General features: G+C 39.7%; 2 protein-coding genes across 2 annotated transcripts; both read left to right on the top strand.

Annotated features, from left to right (window-relative positions):
* The first annotated feature begins 1,291 nt into the window (after window positions 1–1,291).
* Window positions 1,292–7,526, top strand: LOC146546548 (cytochrome P450 2J4-like). Its single transcript, XM_085266398.1, has 9 exons — window positions 1,292–1,592; window positions 4,446–4,611; window positions 4,700–4,852; window positions 4,951–5,111; window positions 5,231–5,407; window positions 5,496–5,634; window positions 6,438–6,625; window positions 6,720–6,861; window positions 6,967–7,526. Exons 1-9 carry the CDS (start codon window positions 1,407–1,409, stop codon window positions 7,140–7,142), a joined length of 1,488 nt encoding a protein of 495 aa, XP_085122524.1. The 5' UTR covers window positions 1,292–1,406; the 3' UTR covers window positions 7,143–7,526.
* A 2,949-nt stretch (window positions 7,527–10,475) lies between these two features.
* Window positions 10,476–17,107, top strand: LOC146546549 (cytochrome P450 2J4-like). The gene is made up of 9 exons (XM_085266399.1): window positions 10,476–10,828; window positions 14,099–14,264; window positions 14,352–14,504; window positions 14,595–14,755; window positions 14,851–15,027; window positions 15,110–15,248; window positions 15,360–15,547; window positions 15,642–15,783; window positions 15,888–17,107. The coding sequence occupies exons 1-9, from the start codon at window positions 10,643–10,645 to the stop codon at window positions 16,061–16,063; spliced, it is 1,488 nt and encodes a 495-aa protein (XP_085122525.1). The 5' UTR covers window positions 10,476–10,642; the 3' UTR covers window positions 16,064–17,107.
* The last annotated feature ends 2,019 nt before the right edge of the window (window positions 17,108–19,126 follow it).

Raw genomic sequence — 19,126 nt, forward strand, 5'->3', positions numbered from 1 at the left:
CTGGGTTAAGATGGAATGAATTGCATATCTGTGATGAAACACTGACTAAATTTCTTTATCCATTGTACAGCACTGAACCCTGGAGTTTAATACTAGTACATTTTCCATTATATTATGTCTTCATTGCTCAGGAGTGCTGCTACTCTGCAAACTTATTCATGTTATCACTTCTTTTAGCATCATGTATGACACTTCTAAAACAGAAATTGGAGCCAGTTCCTCTGTGACATTGGTCTTTCATTAAATATATTTGAGTTTCATTCAATAGACTCAGTTAAACAGTGCATTCAAGTTTAAATTTTAATTCTGCCTTCGCTCTTTGTCGTATGTTTGTGGTTTTCAGCGGTTTTATAAGCCTGTTCATGCTTCATGGACTTTTTTGCTACGTAGACCTTCAGAATAAATCAGTCATGACAAAGTTCATATAGAATATTCTCTGTTCAAAGGTGCTTGAGAAACAGCGTTTGTGAAATGGTCTGCAAAGCAAATCCAGACCCATCAGGCTCTGTGACCTTACATCTACTCACAGTGTAAATAATGTTCAGTGGAGGCAAATATCAACAAGCAGATTCATGAGCAGAACCCTGGATAATTGCACTATTTGAAAGCAATCAGTCACTTTAATGAATATCCAGCTGAATCTCTGAATCCCTTGGAAGGTCAAATGTGTTTAACTATGAACTCAGAGTGCATCGCAGGATAAAAAGTTCAATAAAAAATTCTTCATACAAAAACATATAACCTGTCGTGTGTGCAAATGTGAGGGAACGTGCGTATGTCCATTTACAAACCACTTTATCACTAACCTGAGAAGAACAGAAAAAAAAGTTTCCCTCCTGCTCCTGCAAGTCAGAAATTGAGACGTGCACTGTAACCTAATCACAGATAAGGTTTTATGCAGGATCAGGACAAAGGGCACTCCTTTTTTATTCTTTGTCCATGAAAACCATGTGACAACATACTACATATATACTATGTATATTTGTGCTGATAATGTGACAATATATCTTAGCTATATAGCAAAAGAAACAGTAAAACCATGATTCCTGGTCATCGTTCATGTGACTTCCACTCAGAAGTATATGAAATTGCAGGATGAATTTACTAGATGACTTTTGTTACCACTGGGCAGTATTTACACTTTGAGTAGATGTAAGTTCAACAGCCTTGAACAAATTCATCCTGCAGAGCTGAGCAAATGGATTGTGTTTTGTAGCCCAGCTTGTTATGTAACCACCATATCACAAGAACCTTTGAACAGACAAGTATTAGTACTGTGCATCATAAACAGTTGCATCAGATGAATATTTTATCAAGCATCAGGTTTATAAACCACTACCACTACTTTCTACCAGAAAGAATCACATCTCCAGATTGGAAAGAATCAGCTTTGTTTGAATTTAACAATGTGGTTTTCCAACTTTTTACTGAGCAACGAGGGAGTTTTACTCTCTGTGTTTTTGCTCCTTCTGATCATGTACCACCTCAGAAACAAGAATCCAAGAGATTTTCCACCGGGACCATTCGCTTTACCTTTTATTGGGAATTTCCAGATTGTGGGAAAGAAACACCCACATATTTATTTCAACAAGGTACGGGTTCATGCTTGTATAATATCAGGGGGGTTCTAAGTATAGAGTGCAATTTAAAGTACTGCTTTGTTGTTTGCATGTATACTTGTGTGCTTCTGTCTGCATTGTTCAGTCATCAGGATCAAAACTTTTTGATTTTTGAGATTTTGATTTTGTACTGCAGCAAGATTTTTTGTTTTGTTTTGTTTTGTTTTTTACTGAAATACAGAAAGGAGAGAATACTTCAGAAACAACTCTAATAGATTATCAGAACAACTAACTATAGCTGCAGGGCTCGCAAAATTTCAAAATCCCTGGTAGCCCTTCAGGCAGGGACTCTTCAGTTTTTGGTAGCCCAAAAGAAATTTAAGTAGCCCGAATAAAAAAGAGAGCAATTTTTTGATTGATGTTTTGTTTCCTGTTTTGTTTCCGTTACAATATTATACATTAATCAAAAAATTGTTGAAACACAAATGACAACATTGTATAAAAATTACAATCATCAACTCAAATACTTGATTCTAATTGAACAGACATTTCTTTGAACTTGTAAGAACTGTGTAGAACATGAATCAGTCTGTGTCAGATCCTGAATTTGAAATTTCCACGAGTAAGAGGTAAGTGGAACCAAGATAGGCCATTTGCTTTCTGAAGTTTGCAAAGACTGCTAAATTGTGCCAGTGGTAGTTCACTCTTTGCAACATAGTACGCTGTTCTAAACAGATTTTTCAGGTTTATTTTTAGTATGTTATTTGCAATTGGTGTTTGTTCTGGGAAAGATATTGCAGACTGAGCAATAATGCATTTCTTACATTTCTCATGGGTTCTAATGGGGGCCTTTCTTAAAATTACTGGTCCCAGTAACAAAGGCGCTTGTCGACTCAGAAATCGAGGGAAACCAACAACACACCCGGCAGAACATTATGTTATTTACACGGGTGCACATAAGTGGTCCGCATGTGGGCATTCGCTGTCAAAATAAAAGACGTGCACCAGATAAGAAGTTGCAACGCGCGTTTGCATCCATATAAAAGGCTCTGTTTTTGTCCACTAGAGTGGGATTTTCACGGCACATTCTGCACTACATCTCTGTGCATTCATCATGTGTTTGAAGGCAGCTCACCTCCTGCAACCACTTTTCCGAGAATATGCGGTTCTTTGTGATTCAGACTCCTTCTGACATTTCTTTGGAGGTGGAGGAACACCAAAGTAATTGCTTAAAGGAGCTTCTTCGACATCTTTAAGAGTTCTAAAAAAATGTCTGTCCTCCTCCAGAAAATCTTATGTACGCAAATGCGCGTTGCAACTTCTTATCTTGCGCGCGTTTTTTATTTTGACAGCGAATGTGCACCTGTGGACCACTTATGTGCACCCCTGGTTATTTAGCTCGTCATATTGCAGCCACGTATATTCTTTTGTCCATGAAACCATAAAGCTGCACTTTCTTTTTGCCTTATAGTCTGATTTGTCATAACTTTTCCGTTTTGTGGTAAGCTTTTCTTTGGCTGTATGTCTGTGAAGGTTCTCAGTCATCCAGGTCATCGTAGTCAAAGGAGCTTGCAAAGAAAAGCGTCTGGACTTCTTTAAGTTGCTTGAAGACGTTTCACCTCTCATCTGAGAAGCTTCTTCAGTTCTAAGGTCAAATGGTGGAGAGTCCCAGATATAAACCTAGTGGGAGTTTCCCCCCACGGAGGGACAAAATGACCCCCTGATGATCCTCTAATCGCCTGAGCCAAGGTGGGAAACTGGGTGTGGGTCCCAATCAGCCAGAGTTTCGGGTGTGTTCATTGTGAAACCTGGCCCCACCTTATCATGCGAATTCCTGAGGTCAGATGGCCCAGGATGTGAGTGGGCGTTAAGGTGTCTGGGAAGGGATCTCAAAACTGGATTATAGATGGCAGAGAGTTGGTGTCGTAAACCCCCGCCTTCTTTGGCTGTCACTTCTTCACCCTGACCTGTCTTATTTGGCTCAGCAGAACTAAAATATATATCCTGCTGCTTTTACACACGGACTCACATAAGCTCAGCGATTCTCTGCGCGATCAACCTCTCATATGTTTAAGCTTGCTGCGGAGATTTCACTTGTCATGTTTGCATAGTAAGCTAACGATTGATAAGACGATGTCAGAGGAATTGGTGCGCAAATTATCGTCGCACACCAATCAGTGCTGTCGCTCTCTATGCACAGTTCACGCAATTGCAAAGTGGAAGCAAAAAACAAGCGCAAATTCAAACGATTTCAATATGTCACATATTGACAGTGGCTCATCGATGCCAATGACATAACTACCCAGCTACATTTCCGAAAGAATGCAAAAGCATTGACATATATTTTTCCTTCCTATGATACCCCAACAGGCAGGGCAGAGATAGATTTTGGTAGCCAGACTGGAAAAATCGCTAGCCCCGGGACGTCGGGCTAGCGATTTTGCGAGCCCTGAGTTGGTACTTAGTGCTAATAAGCAGATGTAGGTCTAAGCAATTTCTTCAAATATGGTCAAGCAAACAATTATGTGGAAAAACTGTGGATCCCAGAATTTTAATTATGTAAATTTATGTAAATTTCAGTCCACTTGAATTTCAACAGTGTAAAGTTTAGATTTAACTTTAATAAAAGGCATTCGCTAACTATTAGGTTGATTGAAATTTCTCATAGTCTCAAAGTGAATGGTTGCCTGTCTGTCTGTGTTAGCCCTGTGACAAACTTGCAACCAATCCTGGATGTACGTCTAGAAAATGGATGATAAGATGAAATATTGATTGATAGTCAGTATCCATGATTTCCAGCCTCTAATTACAGCACTTCCCACGAATTTCTTTCTGTAGATTACAAATATTGTGCTATATCCTTCATGTTTGTTGTGTTTTTTGTAGCTGGCTGAAATCTACGGGAATGTGTTCAGTTTCTGCTTCGGCAGGGATAAAATGGTAATCGTCTCTGGATACAAGATGGTAAAAGAAGCTCTGGTAACACAAGCTGACAACTTTGTGGATCGACCATACAGCCCCATGGGCGACAGGTTTTATTCGGCAAACTCAGGTTTGGAAGTCACTATTTGATGTACCATTCAGTATTGAAATTATTCTCCATAGGTTGTTAAGTTCTTAAGTTGCTTGTGTGTATTGAGATGGTCTGTTCATGAGCAACGGTGGAAAATGGAAGGCACAAAGACGCTTCGCTTTGTCTACATTGCGAGACTTCGGCCTGGGGAAGAACCGCATGGAGCAGTGTATCTGTGAGGAGATCCAATACCTGCAGGAGGAGATAGAGCAGGAGAAAGGTGTTTTATATTAGGTGGAACATAAGCATACAATCCTGCACAAACAGTGCTAAAGCAAAGAATTTGTGCTTTCTTAACAATCGTCTATTTGTCTTCAGGTAAACTTTTTAGGCCAGCAGGCCTCTTCAACAATGCCGTGTCTAATATAGCGTGCCAGCTGGTGATGGGGAAAAGATTTGACTACAGTGACCACAACTTCCAGCTCATGCTGAAGAATCTGTCTGAGCTTCTTCACCTGGAGGGCTCCATATGGGCTCAGGTATGTCACAATAATTTCCTTCTGTCACAAAAAGAATGAGAGACAGCACTGTGGCATGGGTGTTGGATTTCTTCTCTCTATCGTCCTTTGAATAACGCTTCCTCTCATCAAATCTCAAGCTCTATGAATCATTCCCCGGAGTGATGAAGCGTTTGCCAGGTCCACATAACAGATTGTTCAGCAATTTTGACAAAGTCAGAGAGTTCATCACTCAGGAGGTGAAAAGCCACAAGAAGGACCTGGATCACAACAATCCAAGAGACTACATCGACACTTTCCTCATCAAAATGGAGAATGTATGTGGACACTGCATTGCACAAACTGCACTCTACAAATTAGCAATTTGTGTTGTGTCTAATGTGACTTTTTAATTTGTTTGAACAGCTCAAAGAAACTGACCTGGGCTTCACTGAGACCAACCTGGTTTTGTGCTCTGCTGATCTTTTCCTGGCTGGAACAGAAACAACAGCCACCACTTTGCTGTGGGCTCTGGTTTTCTTGATCAGACATCCTGATATCCAGGGTGGGTATTGTACTGGGCTTCATCCGGAGCTTTAAAATAGTTGGAACATAACACTAGTAGCTCTAATACAATTTACTATAAATGCTAACAATAGCAAAAGCAGACCACATATACTACTAATGGAATGCTTTTTATTTGTGTTTAAAACTAATAGTTGGGAAAATGTAAATCCGAACCTGAAAATGGCGCGAGAGAAATTTGTTCCCCAGAATCAATAAAGTCTATTTTCTAGTTCTGTCAATGCAAACGCATCATCACGATTAACGTGATTAAAATTTTTACCACATTTACCCCCATCTGGAGCGCAGAATGTACAAACCTTGGACAAACTGCCCGAAATGCGTTGACAGAGACATTTTGGGGATTTTGAGTCATTCTGTGCTCCAGATGGGTAAAATATGTTAAAAAATTGTCATTGCATTAATCATAATGACAGATTAATTCACATTGATGCATTAACGTTGAAAGGCCTACAATTATATAACTTTTCTGGAAAACAGTGTTATTGTTCCTAAACATTTTAAAAACTTTTAAAAAAGTTCAAAACTTGAATATTAAGTCATTAAGTAAATTGAATGAAACAATTGCAAGATTACTAGCGTCAGTGCAAAGTTTTACAGCAATCCTTCCACAACTTTGACATATTTGTTAGACATGTCTAACATCCAACAACCAAAGTTTGTCAATGAGTTAACAGGTATTAAATAAAAGATACAAACTAAAAACAATCATCTTATGGGACTCAGTAGCTCCATAGAAGCTTGGGCTAGTTGAAGTTGAACTCTTTCAATTCTCCTTCACAGAGAAAGTCCAGGCAGAGATAGATAACGTGATTGGACAAACCCGCCAGCCTTCCATGGCTGACAGACCAAATCTGCCCTACACCGATGCCGTCATCCACGAGATTCAGAGGATGGGAAATATTGTTCCTCTCAATGCACTCAGAATTGCCGCCAAGGATATAACTCTGGATGGTTACCACATACCTATGGTGCATGCAATATACATTTTAAGCTTCACATGTTGGTTCTGTCAGGTGTTGTTGTTAAAGTGCATCTTGTTGTTTTCTTGTCTATTTTTTCTAGGGTACCAGTGTGTTGCCTGTACTCACCTCTGTGCTGTTTGACAAGACTGAGTGGGAGACTCCAGACACCTTCAACCCAGGACACTTCCTGGATGCTGATGGGAAGTTTGTGAAGAGAGAAGCATTCCTACCTTTCTCTGCAGGTAAAACCCACAATGAGTGTTTTGTTTTAGCAAAACCTGAACAAGAAAAAAAACATCATCCACAGGTTGTAAACTTGCACGTGTATGTGTTTGTGAATTCTTCAGGGAAGCGTGTCTGTCTTGGCGAAAGCCTCGCCAAGATGGAGCTGTTCTTGTTTTTTGTCGGCTTGCTGCAGAAGTTCACTTTCTCTGTTCCTGATGGAGTGGAGCTGAGCACAGAGGGAGTTTACGGAGCTACACGTGTGCCTGAACCCTTCAAGGTTCACGCCAAGACTCGCTGAATTACATTTGCTCATTTTCCATATAGCCAGTGTGTAATAGACAAGACTAAGTGAGATAATTTTCATTAAGGGTGGATTGTTTTTATTTTGTGGGAATAATGTTGATATTATTTTTCAGTATCAGTCTTCATCTGCTGTGTAATTGCTGCCTATTAAACTAACCTGTTCATTTTTTTCATCTATTTTTGATGATTAATGTCATCAATCAAAACCTATTTATAGGTTCTATACAAAATGTATTTCATTAAAAAAGAAAGTTTTGATTATTTTGTTTTTATTGTTAATGTCATGTGTATGAACGTTTGTGGTAATAACATATTCACAGAAAATAATTGACTGATTTGTGTCATTAACTTTATTAAAGCCACAGGTTATGCAACCAAACATTTGGTACTATGCCTTACAATTAATGTTAACTCAAAATAGTACTTTCAAATGTAGTCAGCTCTTTTCACATATGCAAAACATCATTTCAGTTGAATTTTACCTTCAAAATCAACTTATAAAGAGATGGATGACCTTTTGCAGTGTCTCAGTATAATTCAGAATCAGAATCAGAGAGACTTTATTTATCCCCAACCCACGTAGCAGACAGATCTGGCCCGGATCTGGTGTCACGCCAGCATTGCTGGCTGACTTCTGGCATGGTAAGTGGTATTTCATCCAGATATGGACCAGGCCTGGCAATGATGGCACTGTTTATGTGATGGCATGCCATATCTGCCCCGATTATGGTTTGGTTTATGTGGCCCAGGCTCATAGAAAACAGGTCTGGCCCGGATCTGGCATCAAGCTGGCACTTCTGACCGAATGGTTTCATGGCAGAGTGTATCCAGATGTTAGTCAGCTCCGGCAATGATGGCACTATTTATTTATCACCTACTGATCGGAAGGTTAGTAGTTCAATCCCTGGGTCCTCCAGTCTGCACGTTGAGAGTGTGAATGTGTATAGTTAGGAAGCACTCAGTTTAGAGAAAGTGTGTGATTGGGTGAATGTAGCATGTTGCATAGAGCACTATGAGTAATTCAGGAGAGTAGAAAAGCTCTATATAAGAATCAGTCCATTCACTGTCTGAACAGAGTTTTGTCATGTTACTTTTGCACTATTATGTTGCGGCGCATGTTGTTATTACATGGCTTGACTAAGGAACACATTAGGCTGGTATCTGGGGCCAGAGTTGAAACTGGTCTGGGCCAGCACAGGACCAGCAGTGTGATGCAACTGGCCAGTGGCTGCACACCACTTACACATGACCCACATACCGCAGTCCGTTTGCCAGAGGTAATCCACACATGGGCCAGCACAGGACCACCAGTGTGTCTGCAAGGACAGGGCATAAACAGTGAGATAAAAAAAAAATTAAAAAAACTTAGAATATACAGTATATACACAGTTTTAAAATTAAAGTGGCTGAATAAGTGAATAAATAACTGTAAGTGACTAAAACTGAATAAAGTGTCGGCGGTATAAAAAAAGAGTCTTTATGTTTATGGGTGTAAGAGTTAAAAAACAGGGTGGCTTTGGCGACAAAGGTGGCTCTCCTCCTCTCAGTCCTGCAGGAGATGCAGCGGAGGCGCCGCCCATAGGGCAGCCATTGAAATGTGGGGTGAAGAATGTGAGAGGGGTCATTAATAATTTTGGCTGCCGGTCTAAGGGCCTGTTGGCTGAAAACCTGTGCAAGAGTTCTGACAGGCAGGCCAATGATTTTAGAACACACTGATGCAGTGTGCTGCAGTCTGTTCCTGTTCTGAAGGCTGAGGGAGTGGAACCAGCAGGTAATGGAGAAGGTCATGATGCTTTCTAGGAAGGCATAGTAAAAAGTCATCATGATGGGTGTGCTGACTCCAAAGGAGTTGAGTTTCCTAAGGAGGTGTAGCCGTTGGTGGCACCTCCTAAGAATCTCCTCTGTGTTGGCAGAGAATTTCAGATGGTTCCCAAGTATTTGTACTCCTCAACTACCTCCACTGGCTTCCCATGGATGGTGGTGGTGACTGAAGCAGCCAGATCCCTCTGCCTACTGGAGAAGGTCAAAAGCATCTCTTTGGTTTTGCTCGCATTCAGTTCATAATAAATAATAATAAGTAATCACATTATACATAATTTACATATTATGTGACACATAATTGTGTCACATAATATCTCATCACAGATTTCAATATAACACACCAGTTTTAGGGTAGACACTTTAGTCCTGAGTCAAAGGCTAATTATGTTGACCAGAATTTTTCAAAATAAAGACTGGCCTCGTCTGTCCATGAAGCCAGATAACACACACCAATTAGTTAAACTGCAGAAATGTCGATGTTTTTTCGAAATTCTATACGCGAAAAGTGAGCGCGAGAGCGCGAGAGCCCTCGTTGCGCCTGCTTGCTGCTGAAGTCAAAGTAAACTTTATTGTCATCTCCGCTACATACAGTCCAGTATGTAGAAAGACGAGACGACGAGGCTCTAGTTACAGCAGTGCAAGTAAACAAACAATAAATATAAGAAGAGTAAGAAAATAAATATACACTGTAGGACTAGGAGTAAAGGGCTCAATAACAATTTAAAATTTACAGTTTGATGATTTAAAGTCTCACACACAACCCGTCGAAAGGGGAGGGGCCCTGCTGCTTCCAAATAGAGCACATTTCATTTATAATGTTGTAAATCCAAGCCCATTATGTATTCATGATTTGAATCCTGGGTTGTGTGAAATCTCAGAAATAAACCTTAGACAAAGAGAATCTGTGAACTAAGGTGTAGGTCTGTTAGGCTATGTTGTGCTGATCCTCGAGTTGGGGGATTTGTGTTCATACTAGAGTGCAAAATTAAAACCCGTGGAAGATGGACAAGAAAAGTTCAAAGCCATCAGGTGCTCAGTTTAGAAAAAAGTAGAAAAGAAGAGGAGGAGAAACGAGCAAAAGATGCAGGTAAGCAGATGTGTCATTGGATAATGGCACGTCATCCTGAAACAATCAGAATCAGAATACTTTATTAATCCCTAAGGAAATAATGTGAGTTACAGTTGCTCCAAGAAGAAATGGTAAAAATAGCAACAGTAACAGACTAAACTCCAAACAATACATTATGTTACAGATTTTAATATTAATTCAATGTCAATTGTTGATTTGTGCTGTTCTCATTGTATGACAAATTATGATGGCTGTTTGGTAGCCGTTTGCATACTATGCATACTCTCTCTCTCTTCATATGTGTGTGTGTGTGTACAACAGTTTTATGTTAATGTACAATCCTTAATATGTTTTCTGTGTGTGGGAGGGGCGCCAGAGGGAGTGTTCGCCCAGGGCGCCAAACAATTAGGACCGCTACTGACTACATCACATTCACCTTTGTTTACAGATAAAGCTCATATATAAACTTTGTGACGACTGGTCTGTCCTGAAATTCTACTTAACAAAAGGAGTTAACCAGGCGTGTTGTTATAAAACCCTCTGGCATCCGCGAGGACGCACATAATACAGATGGTGTACTGCTCACGTCTTCGCTCTCTGTAACGATGTGGTTTTCCAATTTTGTGCTGAGCACTGAGGGGGTTTTACTTTCATTTTTCTTTATCCTTTTGATCGCATACTACTTCAAAAACAGGAATCCAAGAAATTTTCCGCCTGGACCTTTTGCTTTACCTCTCCTCGGGAATCTTCAGTTTATTGGCAAGAAACATTTGCATCTTTACTTCGCTGAGGTACTGATTCACACTTCTGTTACATTTAGTATTGAGTGTACTTTGTAGTATAGCTTTGTTTGTTTGTATGCTCTTGTGTGCTGGTGTGTTTGAAATTGAGATATTTATTCAATGTTCTATGGAGGGAAATATGCCTTAAAAGGGTTTCAAATCCGTAAAACAGTTTAACGTGTCTTCAGATTTCTGTGGATTTGTGTGTGGAGTGAAGCAGGCGCTTGTCTGTCCTTAAAGGTTACACCCAAATCATTGTACACATTTGTAAATCTTAGTTTACGCTTGTGGAAGATATCATACGCATTTGAGGCAGATTTCTCTTCTCTCTTTTTTTTTTTTTACTGAAACACGGAAGGAAGGACAACTGCATGCATTGATGCAGAGAATATCAGAGCCATGAAAACTAAGGGCGTTTTTACTGTAGCCCAACTCAGTTAATAAGCTTGTATAGCTTTTCCACGTAATTTAGTTTGTTTTCACACAGCGAACAAAATACTTAACCAAAAAACACTTGTGAATGTCTCGATGCATGCTCGAAAAGGAAAGGAAATCAAAAAGTGGATTCCGTTCATCTGGATGAATTTTCTGTGGGATAATTCGTTGGTCACTCATGGAAACACCTTTTTCAGTCTCAGCTGAATGCAGGTGTCGTGCAAAGGACCGCGGTAAAGTGAGCCGTCATTTGTGAGCCGCGGTCAAGCCAGCCGCCTCTTATCCGCCGCATAAATTTCCTTGCGCTTTTACACGAGTCTTTACGGTAGCGCCTTTTCGCTTTATGTGCCGATTGAAAGCCCTGCGCACACGTGCACGCGCGCGAACAGTCGCACGCACATGCGCGCACACAAATTACAATGAAACACCCCGATACAGCCAATACAATATAATTATGTCAATTTTCAAAAATTCATGAAAAATCATCCTGAGTAGTTGATGTCCAACTTTCAACACATCCCTCCTCTGGGACACCTACTGTACCTGCGTGCCAAGTTTCATCCAGATTTACTGTAGAATTTCTCAGAAATTAAAGGGTACTTGTATCCAATGCAGTCAGCCAATACAATATAATTATGTCAATTTTCAAAAATTCATGAAAAATCATCCTGAGTAGTTGAGGTCCAACTTTCAACAGATTACTTCTCTGGGACACCTACTGTACCTGTGTGCCAAGTTTCATCCAGATTTACTGTAGAATTTCTCAGAAATTAAAGGGTACTTGTATCCAATGCAGTCAGCCAATACAATATAATTATGTCAATTTTCAAAAATTCATGAAAAATCATCCTGAGTAGTTGAGGTCCAACTTTCAACAGATTACTTCTCTGGGACACCTACTGTACCTGTGTGCCAAGTTTCATCCAGATTTACTGTAGAATTCCTCAGAAATTAATGGAAACATTTATTCAATCTAATACAGTCAGTACAATAGAATTATGTCAATTTTCAAAAATTCATTAAAAATCATCCTGAGTAGTTGATGTCCAACTTTCAACACATCCCTTCTCTGGGACACCTACTGTACCTGTGTGCCAATTTTCAGCCAGATTTACTGTAGAATTCCTGAGAAATTAAAGGGTACTTGTATCCAGTGCAGTCAGCCAATACAATATAATTATGTCAATTTTCAGAAATTCATGAAAAATCATCCTGAGTAGTTGAGGTCCAACTTTCAACAGATTACTTCTCTGGGACACCTACTGTACCTGTTTGCCAAGTTTCAGCCAGATTCACTCTAGAATTCCTCAGAAATTACAGGAAACTTGTATTCAATCTAATACAGTCAATACAATAGAATTATGTCAATTTTCAGAAATTCATTAAAAATCAACCATAGTAGTTGAGGTACAACTTTCAACACATCCCTCCTCTAGGACACCTACTGTACCTGTGTGCCAAGTTTCAGCCAGATTCACTGTAAAATTCCTGAGAAATTAAAGGACATTTATATGCAATTCAATACAGCCAATACACTACAATTATGGAAATTTCAAAAATTCATTAAAAATCATCCATAATAGTTGAGGTCCAACTTTCAACACTTTCTTACTCTGGGCGTCCTACCGTACCTCTGGGCCAAGTTACATCTCAATTCACTGTAATCTTTATCAAAAATTGAAAGAACAATTCTATGTCAATGATGGATGTGTGTCCTTTCAAAGTGACACTAAATAACAGAACTCAGGCACATCAGGGAATAATCCAAAAGGCGTGTGTGACTGTTCGCGCGCGCGCACGTGTGCGCGAGTCTAGGCTTTCAATCAGGATATAAAGCGAAAAGGCGCTACCGTAAAGACTCGTGTAAAAGCGCAAGGAAATTTATGCAGCGGATAAGAGGCGGCTGGCTTGACCGCGGCTCACAAATGACGGCTCACTTTACCGCGGTGTGCAAAGGTAATTATCCCCGACAGATTTGTTTCCACTGCTGGACGGAAACAATCTCTCTCTCTCTCTAATATATATATATATATATATATATATATGGTTGCCATATATGAACATATAGTTATAAGTGGACAGGCCTCGCCTGCATAAGAAATGGCTTATCAGACAATTGTCCCATTCAGTTTGAGGCAGTGAGAAAGAGGGGCTGAATATCGCCACCTGGGTTGGCTGGAAGACTGTTTACTTGGCCTAGCAGGGCGAAGGACACTGTCTCAGCTGAACTCTGGACACGCACACACATACATATACACTGATATGCACACACTCAAACCCCCATCCCTTTCCAAACGCCTTCGACGCTTATTCCCTTCCGATGCTGCACCCTTTACCCACCCCTGTTGCTTGTCATGTGTTTCTTTGGTGTATTAAGAGTTTTTTCATGTGCTATGTGCAGAGGTGTTTTTTTCTGTTCTCAAACTGATCTCCCTGCTGGAGCTCAGTCTGGGGGGAGCTTTTTTCCCCCTTATCTTTCCTCATGTGGTGCATTTTCGATTGTTATACCTCTCTTACCTGTCTTTCCCATGTGATGTTTTGTGTAATGTATGTATGGTCGGAGGGTAAGATGGAGCCGCCATTGCGTGCAATAGGTCGGCAGCCTTGTGAAATTTCCCCGTGTGGGACTAATAAAGGTATATCAAATCAAATATAAAATGGGCTGGACGTCCTAAGGAGCAACACAAATACAAAGCTTTTGTAAAACCCCTTAAATTAAAGTCTGTACTTCACATAATGATTATTTGATCTGTGGCTGTGCACAGAGGGAAATCTACAAAAATTGCATCTTTGTCCAATAAATTATGGACCTAACAATATTGTTCATGCTTGTGTTTTTTGTAGCTGGCTGAAGTCTATGGGAACGTGTTCAGTTTCTGCTTCGGCAGGGATAAAATGGTAATGATCTCTGGATACAAGATGGTAAAAGAGGCTCTGGTGACGCAAGCTGACAACTTTGTGGATCGACCATACAGTGCCCTGGCTGACAGGTTTTACTCGGGACCCACAGGTTAAGAAATTATTCTCTATTTCCTCTCATTCAGCGCAGGAATTGTTTCCCAGTTATTAACTCCCACATCTGCATGTTTGTATTTAGAGGGTCTGTTCATGAGCAACGGTGGGAAATGGAAGGCACAGAGACGCTTTGCTTTGTCTACATTACGAGACTTCGGCCTGGGGAAGAACCGCATGGAACAGTGTATCTGTGAGGAGATCCGATACCTGCAGGAGGAGATAGAGCAGGAGAAAGGTGCTTTACATTAAGTGGAACATAAGCTCACAATCCTGCACAAGGGAGCAAAAAATTTACCTGTAACAATTGTCTCTTCTTCTTCTTCAGGTAAACTTTTCAGTGCAGCAGGTCTCTTCAACAATGCTGTGTCTAATATAGTTTGCCAGCTGGTGATGGGGAAAAGATATGATTACAGTGACCACAACTTCCAGCTCATGCTGAAGTATCTGTCGGAGACTCTTCAGCTGGAGGGCTCTGTATGGGGTCAGGTAAGTGAATTTCAGAAAGTGAAAAAGGGACAGCAGTATGGCATGCGTGGGATTTGTCTTAATCATTTATAAATTTAACTTCCTCTCATCACCAGCTCTACGACTCTTTCCCTGGAGTGATGAAGCTTTTGCCAGGTCCTCATAACAAAATGTTCAGCTATTTCGACATAGTCAAAGATTTCATCGCTCAGGAGATAAAGAGCCACAAGGAGGACCTGGATCACAACAATCCAAGAGACTACATTGATGCTTTCCTTATCAAGATGGAGAATGTATGTGGACACTGCATTGCACAAACTGCACTCTACCAGTTACTGTGACTGTGTACTGTAACTTTTTCATTTGTCTGAACAGCTCAATGAATCTGACCTGGGCTTCACTGAGACCAACCTGGTTATGTGCTCTGCTGATCTTTTCCTGGCTGGAACAGAAACAACAGCCACCACTTTGCTGTGGGCTCTGGTTTTCTTGATCAGAAATCCTGATATTCAGGGTGGGTGACATGCTGGGCTTCATATGTTTTAAAGTAGCCAAAACATAAAGCCAGCAAAGGTAAACATTTCTCCCACAGTTAAAGCTGAACTCCTTTAATTCTCTTTCACAGAGAAAGTCCAGGCAGAGATAGATAACGTGATTGGACAAACCCGCCAGCCTTCCATGGCTGACAGACCAAATCTGCCCTACACCGATGCCGTCATCCACGAGATTCAGAGGATGGGAAATATTGTTCCTCTCAATGGACTCAGAATTGCCGCCAAGGATATAACTCTGGATGGTTACCACATACCTATGGTGCATGCAGTATACATTTTAAGCTTCACATATTTGTTCTGTCAGGTGTTGTTGTTAAAGTGCATCTTGTTGTTTTCTTGTCTATTTTTTCTAGGGTACCAGTGTGTTGCCTGTACTCACCTCTGTGCTGTTTGACAAGACTGAGTGGGAGACTCCAGACACCTTCAACCCAGGACACTTCCTGGATGCTGATGGGAAGTTTGTGAAGAGAGAAGCATTCCTACCTTTCTCTGCAGGTAAAACCCACAATGAGTGTTTTGTTTTAGCACAACCTGAACAAGAAAAAAACATCATCCACAGGTTGTAAACCTGCACGTGTATGTGTTTGTGAATTCTTCAGGGAAGCGTATGTGTCTTGGTGAAAGCCTCGCCAAGATGGAGCTGTTCCTGTTTTTTGTCGGCTTGCTGCAGAAGTTCACTTTCTCTGTTCCTGATGGAGTGGAGCTGAGCACAGAGGGAGTTTCTGGAATTACACGTGTGCCTGAACCCTTCAAGGTTCACGCCAAGACTCGCTGAATTATGAAGCATGTGTGTGGGAATGTATGTGAATGTTTTACTGTTATATCTTATTAGTATTTTAAGTATTCTATCTATTTTATTTATTGAATTTTATTGTTTTATTTATATTTTGATATTGCTAGGGATGATGCAATGATCGGGGACCATTCTTAATTTCGTTGTTCTCATGACAATGACAATAAAGTTTCTGATTCTGATTCTGATTCTGAAAAATCTTTCCAGTTAACCAACATGTAACAGTCTAAGACTGTTAGCCGTCATTAAAGTAATTTGATAAATGTCTGTTTTTTGTTATCATGCGTAGGGGGTCATCACTGTATGATTGCTGCCTTTAAAATTGAGCGATTCATTTTTTTATCCATACATTTTATTCAGTATGAACCAGTTATCTTCCCTTAACAATATTCCTTCAGTACCAGTATTATTAAGAAATAAATGCTATAAGATATGTACATGATGCATTTTATTAAAAACATTTGTTAAAAAAGCTGTGTTGGTTTTAGAACAGTGAGGGGGGGGGGTCTGTTACGCCTGACTTATTTACAAGCCAGTGCTTTTGTTCTCATTCAAGCTATTTTCTCCATGTATTTATCAATCCATGTATTGTATTACATGTAGGCTCAGGACAACAGTGCGAAAAATAGAAATTATTATTGGTATTGTCATCTTTTATAAGACACAGATCTACATTGACTTCAGGTAAAAATAAAAAATAAAAAAAGAAAACAATTATGATTTCTTTTTTTGGGGGGGGGGCAGTCACATTAAAATGTTTGGATATCTTAAAATACCAGAATGATTGAACAATTTTTATTTTATTTTACTGTTTAGCCTTCTAAACAAATGAAGACTGATAAGTTTTTACTGGAAAATATGTTTCTTGTGGCTGAAAGCTTTTTTCACAGACACAGAGATTATTATATCCACCAGTTCCAAGTCAGCGGTGTACCAGCCCATTTCTAACTAGGAAGGAGTGATTCAGTCATGTAAATCTTCTGTACACAAATGCAGTACATCAGCAATAAAGAAGTAAAACCATCATCTCAGCCACACCTGGGTAATGTTTGCTTTCTTTTTCTTTCAGTGGGTCTTTTCTTCAGCAGTGGGAAGGTGTGTAGGAGACAGCAACATTTTGCCATGGCAACATCACATACCTCTGGTCTGGGTAAGAGGCCAAAAGGAAAGAGTATATGCCATGGAAGTCATACACAGATACACATACATTGATCATTATGAGGAATCTGACTCAGATGACTCTAGGATGGTCCATATGGGTTCTAGTAAGATGCAAATAAAACTATTTTGTATGACCACATTCAAGCATAAAGCCACAAGTAAGAGTTTTTGTACACATTTAATTAAATTACTGAGACACAGTGTGATTCAGATGACTGATGCAGATCAGTGGTTATTGTTCCAGTGAAAGTGCGTTCTTATAGAGAATATTGTGAGTTAAACCAGCAAAACAACTTCCTTATTTCCTCCCTTAACAGTTCAATTCAGTTACATTTAATTTTATTTATACTGCGCCAAATCAGACAACAGTCACCTCAAGTTTTAAACTTAAACTCGAAAGAAAGGATACCTGCCTCCCAAATCCAAACTGTGTGTTGGTTCCACAGAACAGGGGCCTGAAAACTGAAGGCTCTGCCTCTTATTCTACTTTTAAATACCCTAGGAACCACAAGTAAGCCAGCAGTCTGAAAGCAAAGTGCTCTACTGGAGTGATATTGAACTATGAGGTCTTTAAGATACGATGGGCCCTTATATGTGATGAGAAGGATTTTAAAATCAATTTAACTGAAGGGCTTTCTAGGAGTTTTTAGGACCACACATCAATAATGAATCACAAGTCCAGCCTAGAAGTAATAAGTGCATGAACTAGTTTTTCAGCATCACTCTGAGAAAGGATGTTTCTGATTTAAGAGAATTAAATTTTTCTTGCAATTGTGAGAAAAGTCTTACATATTGGTTTAATGTCACCACTGAAGAACATATTCTGGTCAAAAACGACTCCAAGATTCCTCACAGTGTTACTGGAAGCCAAGCTAATGCGATCTAGAGTAAGCATCTGGCTAGATACCATATCTTTTGAGCCGAGTAGAATAACTTCAGTTGTATCTGAATTTAAAAGCGGGAAATTATCCAGGTCTTTATGCCTTTCAGACATTTCTACAATTTAAATAATTGATGTGTGTCAATTGGCTTTATTGACAAATAAAGCTGGGTGTCATCGACATCACAATGAAAATGTATGCTGTGCCTTTTAAATGATACTACCTAAGGGAAGCACTGCACCCAGGCTGAGCGGAAGAGGCTCCAGAGAGTGGTCAACACAGCGCAGAAGATCATCGGCTGTCCCCTCCCCTTTGTCACAGACATTCATACATCCGAGTGCAATACTCACAGAATGTCACTTTTTGTTTTATTGTTTGCTTGTTTGCTTGTTTTTACCATTCACTAACCTTTAAAGAACAGGGGGGAAAGGTTCCCTCATGCTTCTACAACTGTGAAACCTGACTGTTACAACTGAGCTGTTTTCCTGGGAGACCATGGAGGCCTAAATAATACAGAATCAGGGGGGAAAGGCAGTCCAGCTTATTATTCCATCAGTCCATTTTCTTCTTCCTATCCATTTCAGGGTTGCAGAGTTGCTGGAACACAGCTCTCTGTGAGAGGTATGGTACATCTCTTGTCCTATGACAACTCTGCATAATTACACAACTGTACATAATAGACCAAATTTAATCAGACCACATACATATTCCACACTGAAAACTTCTTAGCTTTACAATAAAGACACCTTATGAAACACATCTGATTATGCAAAAGTGTTCATTCATATAACTGACAGTTTCAATTTACAAATTTACAAAGTTAAATAAATTCTTTTATACATATATATATATATATATATATATATATATATATATATATATATATATATATATATATATATATATATATATATAGAGAGAGAGAGAGAGAGAGAGAGAGAGAGAGAGAGAGAGAGAGAGAGAGATGAATAAAGTTTTTGTGAAAATGACTACTGAGTCCGGT

The sequence above is a fragment of the Mchenga conophoros genome, linkage group LG23 (assembly GCF_057382185.1).
Source record: "Mchenga conophoros isolate Kocher_MC1m ecotype Shallow Benthic linkage group LG23, M_conophoros_male_GT1.1, whole genome shotgun sequence".
Lineage (NCBI taxonomy): Eukaryota > Metazoa > Chordata > Actinopteri > Cichliformes > Cichlidae > Mchenga > Mchenga conophoros.